Source organism: Octopus bimaculoides, chromosome 1 (genome assembly GCF_001194135.2).
Source record: "Octopus bimaculoides isolate UCB-OBI-ISO-001 chromosome 1, ASM119413v2, whole genome shotgun sequence".
In the NCBI taxonomy this organism is placed as follows: Eukaryota; Metazoa; Mollusca; class Cephalopoda; order Octopoda; family Octopodidae; genus Octopus; species Octopus bimaculoides.
In genome coordinates, this window is record NC_068981.1 from 173,225,927 (window position 1) to 173,234,702 (window position 8,776).

Sequence of the window (8,776 nt, forward strand, 5' to 3'; positions counted from 1 at the left end):
AATTGAAACTTAATGAGTTATATTTAGAAATATTTTCATAACTATTTTCTTGTTAAATTTATTATAACTCTCCTCTTAGTGTGTATTTATACTTATAGTACAAGTTAGATGGGCATGTACAACATGTTTAATTGGCTTCTAGTGTCATTACAGCGTCAACATTTTCATCAGCTTACTCTACTCTCCTTAAAATTTCCTACATTGTTTTACCCACCAAACATAATTGATTTCATTTTACAACACCAAGTAATATACAACCATTTTCTATACACACCTTCATTTTGGCCATACTGCACATTCATTTAATTACACAAATTATTGTCCAATAAATTACAAATACAATTTTGTTTACTGCTGGTCGTCTGTTTACGTTTTCCTATTTATTCAGCATCACATATATATATATATTTATTCAGCATCACATATATATATATATATAGTTATTGCTAAATAGTTTATATGTAAATTCAGAAAATAGATTTTCTTTAATTATTTGTATATCACAAAATTTCCTCTACTTAATATAAAAATAATGACAATTAAAATGCTAGTGTATAATTTAAGGATACAAATTAAAGTGAAAAAATATTTTGTTCTTTTATGCGTGAAACTGTAAGAGGAGTTCCCTGTAAGGTAGTGAAACAGACATTCGATATGAATATTTTGTTTAACTTATTAAATTAATTGATTGTTTTTAAATTTATTAATTTAAAATAACAATTTAACCAAATTAGTATTCTAATTGAAACTAGTATGTTATTTATTTTCACTAAACTGTTTTTAATTTGTTTATAGCCTAACCAGTTTTTCTGTTCTTTCAGTTGGGCAGTCAAATAGTGCTCGGATGTCATCTACGAAATTGTCACCTCTTCATGTCAGCCTAAATGCCAACCCAAACCTTGTGGAGCATAGTGGCTTTTCTGACAATAATTCTGATGGTAATAGTGAATTTGAAGAAGCTTTAAAAAATATAAAAGCTTTAAATGGTCAAGGCCGATATACTGACACTCCTGAAAATGAAGCTATTGAGAAAAATGTAGATAGCAATTTTGGAATAAAACCAGATAAGAAAAGCAGTTCTACTACTAACATAAACAAAAATACAAGTGAATCTCAAAAACAATCTGATGATCAAAATCTAGATGAATCGGTATCACAGGAAAACGTTAACAATAACTCTAGCCATATGAACTTATCACCCATTGATACCACTCAAACGAGTCCTTTGTCAGAAAATTATGACAATCCTGAAAATTTAGATGATGTTAAAAATAATTGTGATAAATCTAAAACATCAAAAAATGAAGCATCTGACAATGAGGAAACAGAAGTAAACTTCAATCATTTAAACTCTTTGAATGTTTCTTCTGATAAAAAGAATTGTAATGATAATGAAAACCATTCTGAGAAGAAGAATTTTGTTGGTAATGGAGACTATTCTGGGTCTGATGTTAAAGAATTTGTATCCTCTTATGGTTTGGATGAAAAAATAAAAGATTCATTCAAATATTTTTCAGAAAAGAACTCAAATTCAGCATTAAGTAAAATGCTTTTAAAAAAGAAGGATGACAGTAATGTTCAAAATGTAACATCAACAAGTGATTCCCAATCTTCTTCCAAATCAAACAAAACCAGTTCCTCACGTGGAAATTTATTTGAAAACTTTGGGACTATTGCTTCAACTAATCATAATGATGATAAGGAAGATGAGAAGATAAAAGAAATTGATGAATATATTTCTAAGAGTAACGGGCAAGTTGGTAAGTTTACCTCAGTACCACCCCTTTTTTTTCTTTCTTAGCTATTTTGACATTAGCCCCCATGTACATATTTTTAACTCATGGGTATAAATTGTTACTAGCATTGTGTAAGCCCAATATATACTAACCTAATTTTTTTGTAGCGATTAAGATTTTTTCCATTAGCAAGAAATTAGAATTTAATGCTTAGAACTTGTGCTAGTTGAGAGAATCTAAGTATACTATAAAATCATCCAGAATATTTGATAGCCATATATTCTTTTAAGTTCCGACAGAAACAGTTTACAAACATGCGTATGGATTTTAAGATTTTAACCGTCATTTAAAAACAAAACTAAATGAGATTTCTTTGATATTCCATATATATATCTTCATCTTCGAAAATTTAATGCTTGGTGCGAAACTCTTGTTCAGCTGCTTTTCTGTTTTTACTTGATTTACTTTTTAGGTATTTAAATTTTTTTCAAATTAACTCATTCTTATTTGTAGATTGTTTTATATAAACAGTTAATAACTATCTTCATCATCTATAAGTACATTGTATTCCTTGTTTGGTTGAATTAATATTTAGAGTTTCATTTAGTTTTTTTTTTATGCTATGACATCATTAAGTCTTACTTATGAATAATTAAGAAAGTATTTTAGGTACACTTTTGGTCTTTTATACCTATTTAGAATATTAAAATTATTGATAAAACAAGCATTTTAGTTAGCAAAAATATGTTCATGAAACTGAAATACTGGTCTTAAATCCTATCTAAATAATAATTCTAATTATTGTTGCTTTAGTGAGAATAAAACTCATGTAATGTTCCTAGTCGCTTCAATATGGCTGTCCGTTTGAATGGACTTTACTGCAATTTTTTAACCCCAAGAGGACTAGCTGGTTAATGATACACAGCTGTGTCCAATATATTGCGAGCAGGGAAGTGAACCCCTACCATCCTCTAGCAGCGGGACCAGCAGGCCAGCCTGGTTTCAGGCTATTTCTGCCTCTCTTCAGTACTGGACACCTCATCTACTAGAGATGGCAATAGCTTGCTTCTGCTTGCAATATATATAAATTCAAGCAACAAACAGTTGCTGATTTTTGCAACCAGCAAAAATGTTAATTCTAAAATCTCTGTAAGAGATCATCGCAGTAGTTGTACTAACAAGTTATGTTTGCAGCCACTTCAACATGGCTGTCTGTTCGAATGGAGGCAGAAATAGCCCGAAACCAGGCTGGTCTGCTGGTCCTATCATTAGAAGGTAGTAGGGGTTCACTCCCCTGCTCACAAAATATTGAAAGCAGCTGTGCCTCGTTAACCAACTAGAGATGTCCTCTTGAGGTTAAAGAATTCACAGTAAAGTCTGTTCAAATGGACAGCCTTGTTGATGTGGCTATGAACATTACTTGTTAGTACAACTACTGTGTTGATCTCTTAGATTTTAGAAATAGCAATTTTGCTTGTCACAAAATCAGTGACTGTGTTGCTTAAATTTATATATACAGCGAGCTACTGCCATCTCTAGCAGATGAGGTGTCCAGTTCTGAAGAGGAGCAGAAATAGCTTGAAACCAGGCAGGTCTGCTGGTCACATTGCTAGAAGGTAGTAGGGCTTCGCTTCCTTCGCAATATATCGGATGCATCGTTAACCAGCTAGAGGAGATGTCCTCTAGAGGTTAAAGTCTGTTCGAATGGACAGCCATGTTGAAGTGGCTACAAACATTACTTGCTAATACAACTACTGCATTGATCTCTTAGAAAGATTTTAGAGCTAGCATTTTTGCTTGTTGCAAAACTCATGTACTTTACAACTTAACTTAACTTATAAGATTTATTGCCCTTAATTTAGGCTCAAATTACATGTTTTTGAAAATGTCAAAGATTCTGTAAGATATAGCTAGATGAAGGATATTGTATGAATTGTAGAAAGGGAATTGCGAGAGAGCTGTGTGTGTTTTAAACTTTTTTTTTATAAATCTGATAAATTAAGAAAAATAGTTTAAAAATCTTATTTAGTTTCTTAATAGAGCATGTTTTTATTGTATTTTGTAAAAGTTACTTTACTTTAAACAGTACAGCCACCACCATCATTGTTTATTTTACATTACTATAAGATGTAAATATTGTGTTTTGATTATATAAGGGAAGCTTGTTTGTAAGGTGTGCTATACTCAAATTTTCGGGGGGGTTTTTTGGGTTCTTTTGCATTAAATTGTGTTAAACTCGTTTATCCAAGTTGTTACATTCTTAATTTTCTTGCCGTATCTCTGCTTCAATTATTATCTAGCCATTTGTCTGTGTTATCTCCCTCTGTTTATTTCTTCTGTAACTATTATATAATCAACATTTATTTTATGTTTGACAATTTTATATTCATTTTGCACAAGTGTATTGTAAAATTTATTATTCATATTTTGCATCTAGTCATTAACAATTTATGCTACTAAATGTCTGATTTACTTTACAATGAGTACATAATATATATAGCACTCTACACTTTATAAGGTGATTAGCCGATTAACATAGACAACTATAAGGAGGATTCTTTAGTCTTGCTGTTGACATGGCAACTCCTATTGTACTGGTGTTATAAGAAATTGCAGCCAGAGGATTACGTAAAGTGATTGACCAATAAGAATGGCATCCAATTTTGGAAAACATGTTAAAAATGGAATATAAGAAGTGAGATGTCCCAAAAAGTTTAAGTTTAAAATGAAAAAGGTTGAACATCAAAAGCAGCATAAATCACTTTTAAAATAAATAAATTCAATTTGATTCTTAACTCTTCTTTATTGAAATTAAAGCATTGTTTGAAAATAAAATTTTAGTGAATGCACCATGAAAGATTAAAATGAAATAAATTATATTCAAGAATATTGGAAAGTTTATCTCTACAAAATTTATTACAGAAACATTGTATCTTTTGAATGGTGGTTAAATTAAAAATCCAGATAAAAAATTTACTAACATTTTGTTCTTAGATAGATTTGTTTCTACTAGATCCTTCTTCACAGAAGCCATTGGTTATCTTCAAATTAGAATCTGTGAAATTGAAAATTTTAATGTATTGTATTATTATATTTAGTAGGAGTCAATTCATTTTCACTGACTCCAACTCCACATCTGTGATGATGACAATAAAAGTTCTGTCAGTGTAACCTGAATAAGGTTAGAGTGGGAAAAGCTTGTGGAGCTATTAGTTGTGCTGGCAACATAGGGAAGTGTTGATACTGCAAAGCTTGGAGAGAAATGAAGCAAGCATGCTGTATTGGAATGTTAGTATGCATGAAAGATGTGGTAGAGATAAATTGGGTATAAGAGGAATCAAATGTAATGTGCAAGAATGAAGATTGTATTTGTATAGGCATGTGTGCTTATGGAGGAAAACATAGAGACAAAAAATTACCAGGAGATTCAAGTGGAAGAAAATTTGGAAGAGGAAGACATTAGTGGAATTGGTAAAAACTGATGTTAGGATGCTGAACCTCACAAAGATGATTAAGGTGCACAATAGTGGTGAGATACTGTGTTGACAAGGATCCATCTAACCCATGTGAACATAGGAAAATAGACAAGACAATGACTGGTGGTGGTGGTGGTGGTGGTGGTGGCAGTGACGATTCTGCTATTGCTGTTGCTCAATTTATTTTGGTTGCATTCTTGCTTTCAATTAATGAAATGTGACTATAAGTTTTAGTTTTCTATGTCATCCCCCCCCCCTCCTATAATGTAAATAGATGGTTAGCTCATTTTCAATTACATGCAAAGCAAGATGAATATCAAACAGTTTAAATACATATATTATTCCTAAGAATATATATATTTTTCTGGTCATTTATTTGCTGAAAAAGTAAAAAATTGTTATTCAAGTTTAATATATGGGAAGTATCAAATCTTAGTATTTCTATTAATATGCCTACTAACAGAATAATTAAAATTGACCTTGTTACTAACCAATTACAAATACCAAATTAAAGAAGAAGAATTAACATCCATTTTACCATGCCAGAATGGATTGGACAGAAAGTTATTGCCTGCACTAACACATGCACATGTGCACCAAACATATGTGTATACATGTGTATTTAGAAGGTGAAAATTTCAAGTTTGAATGGATTCTCAAGTTATACCAAATTATGTATCTTGAAGAATTGGAGATAATTTCTGTTCATGTGAGGGCATGGAAAGATTAATACTGAATCATCATAATTGCTTTTGTCTTCGTTTCCCATGATGTTATGAGTTGGATACAATTCCTGTTATTTGTTAGGGTTAAAGTTATACACTAAATAACCAATATATACAAAACCACTGTCATTGCCAACATACTATTTTCAAGATAGCATGTTAGCACTAGTATTTAATGTATGCATATGTGTATATACCCCCCCCCCTCACACACACACACACACACAGAGGCATACATTGATTTGGAGATTGTTTTTGACAAGGTCCCTTTTACTGCTATGTACAAAGGAGCAGTCAGCAAGGTGAGATCTATTAATGAGTTTAGTTTGTAGGTGTGGGTATACCAGAGCTCATTTCTCAACCCATTCCTATTTATTATAGCACTCCATGCCAGAACAGGGAATTTTAGAAGAGCTACTTTTGGGAACTTACAGCTGATGACTTGGCATTTATTGCAGAATCAGAACTGAAGCTGAAGTTCCAGACACAGAAGCAAAATCTGAAAATGAAAAATGTTAAAGTTCACTTAGGGAAAACGAAAGTTTTAGTTAATATTAAGGATGGTAGAACCCTTATAGAATCAGGGATAAGTTTGTGCTCTTCCAACAGAAAAACAGTTGGTAAAAATTCCGAAAGATATGCCCAGTGTAATGGAAGCATGAAGGGTGTAGTGTAATCAAAAATGGCCTAACAGTAAAGGTAAATTTCATATGGTGCAGTGATCAATAAGAGAACCCAGGAAATAGATTCTCTTAAATACCTAGATGGCTCCCTAAAAGTAGCTGATAGCTTTCACTACCTAGTGATCAAATTAGTGAGAGTGGATATTCTGAAAGTGTGGTAGTCAGAATAAGAACATATTGGGGAATATTAGAAGAGCTATTAATTCTGCTGGCATTATCCCTCAAGATGAAGGGCAGATTGTATGATGTTTGTGTGCTAAATGTACTGCTATGTAGCCTTGAGTGAGGAAGGAATGCAAAAGTTTGGAAGAAAGGAGATAAACATGGTTTGCTGAATGTACCATGTTAATGTGCATAAACAACAAAGTGTAAATGAACTGAGGGACAAACTTGGTCTAAGAGGAATCAGATGTGTGCAAGAGAGGAAACTAGACATGTAATAAGAATGGAAGAGATTACAGCTGCATGAGCAAGTACTGAAAGGTACCTGTGGAGGAGAGAGATTGCAGAAGATTTGGTATGAGATGGTGAAAAATGATCTGAAGATGTTACATCTGATGAAGATGAGAGAAGATTGTCATCTACCAATTAGTAGTGCTACAGAAGACTCAGTCTCATGTGCAAATTTAGTGCACATATCCCTCTGCACATTTTCTTCTTTCATTCATTCTATACCCTCATGGTGGAACACTAAGGTATAGAACGGATGAAATATAATACAAAAAAAAAAAAAACCTAATACAGATAATACAAAAAAAAACCTAATGTGTATATCTGAAAGTCAACTCATTGTATCCATTTGCACATCACGAAATAATACTTAAAAGACATAACCATTATATCAGCAGGGTATATACTATACTTCTTTAATTATCTCCTACTTTAGTTAACACTAAATTAATTAAATATGAAGGAACTACACGTGTTTCAGTATTGGAAGATTATAATATATGTACATACACACATCTATTCCTCCTAACTGGTTTGCCTATTCTGTACACTCTCATCTGCCAATCGTTTCTTTTATTCATCATGATATGCTTCCCATAACTGAGAGTAGGAGCAGGAGGTACTTGATTTGTGTATATTGAATATCTCCTTTCCCCATACCACTGCCACCTATATCCTTGTGTTACTCTTTCCTCCAGAATCATGATGCTTGTGTGAGGAAGGATTGCATTCTGACTGCCTTTATCCAGCCTTCCTGATTCTCTTGGATGCACCATTCTATCCATCCATATATAATGTGGAGCAAAATTCCACCTCCTCCAACACAGCACCATTCCTCCTTCCCACTCTGACTCCCTCTTACAAACCCATCACTACTTTTACCTTTCCCTCCTGTTACTGCCTTCTCACATTTTATCCTAACTGAATGATATGGAGGAGTAACACTGCATCTCCTACTCAACTCTCTCTGCCATCCTATCACTCTGTTATTAACCCTAGCAAATGGCCCAATGTGTGTTGTCATGGCAGACAGATTGACCTACTTCATCACTCTTGTTCACCTATTCAACCCACCTTATTTCTACTTTGTCCTTTTCCTCTTCTTAATACTGATTCCTGTCATCCTCCCCCTGTTTCAATTATTCCCACCACAATATTGTTCTCTCTACTATTCTCTCCACTACCATCCTTGGAAACTGTCTCACTTTGTAAGCTGCTTGGCAATCCCTTGGAAAGCATCAAGTACACTTTGTTAGTGATTAGTAATCAAGTTGAGCAACAACAAAGCAGGACTTGAAAGGGCTCTTTCATCTTGATGATGACATGGTAACCTCTGTAGTATCATGAAGAAATGCACCCAGTAAAGTGGTTGGTATTAGGAATGGCATCCAGTCATAAGAAACCATGCCAAAAAATGAAACATTGGACCAAGATGTAATCTTCTGACCCATTGAATCCTGTCAAATCTTTCTACCCATGCTAACATGGGAAATAGATGTATATATATATATATATATATATATACATACATATAGGCACAGGAGCTGTGTGGTAAGTAGCTTGCTTATCAACCACATGGTCCTGGGTTCAGTCCCACTGTGTCTTCTATAGCCTCGAGCTGACCAAAGCCTTGTGAGTGGATTTGGTAGACAGAAACTGAAAGAAGCCCATCGTATATATATATATATATATATATATATATATAT

At 33.1% G+C, this 8,776-nt stretch overlaps 1 protein-coding gene across 10 annotated transcripts in view; it reads left to right on the forward strand.

Moving 5' to 3' along the window:
* LOC106867666 (activating transcription factor 7-interacting protein 1) overlaps positions 1 to 8,776 on the forward strand; it is a 101,001-nt gene that overhangs the window by 57,531 nt on the left and 34,694 nt on the right. For all 10 annotated transcript variants that reach the window (XM_052972728.1, XM_052972717.1, XM_052972700.1 and 7 more), the window contains one exon: positions 822 to 1,760. In XM_052972728.1, the coding sequence (XP_052828688.1) occupies positions 822 to 1,760 (939 nt within the window). The remainder of the gene's footprint in view (positions 1 to 821; positions 1,761 to 8,776) is intronic.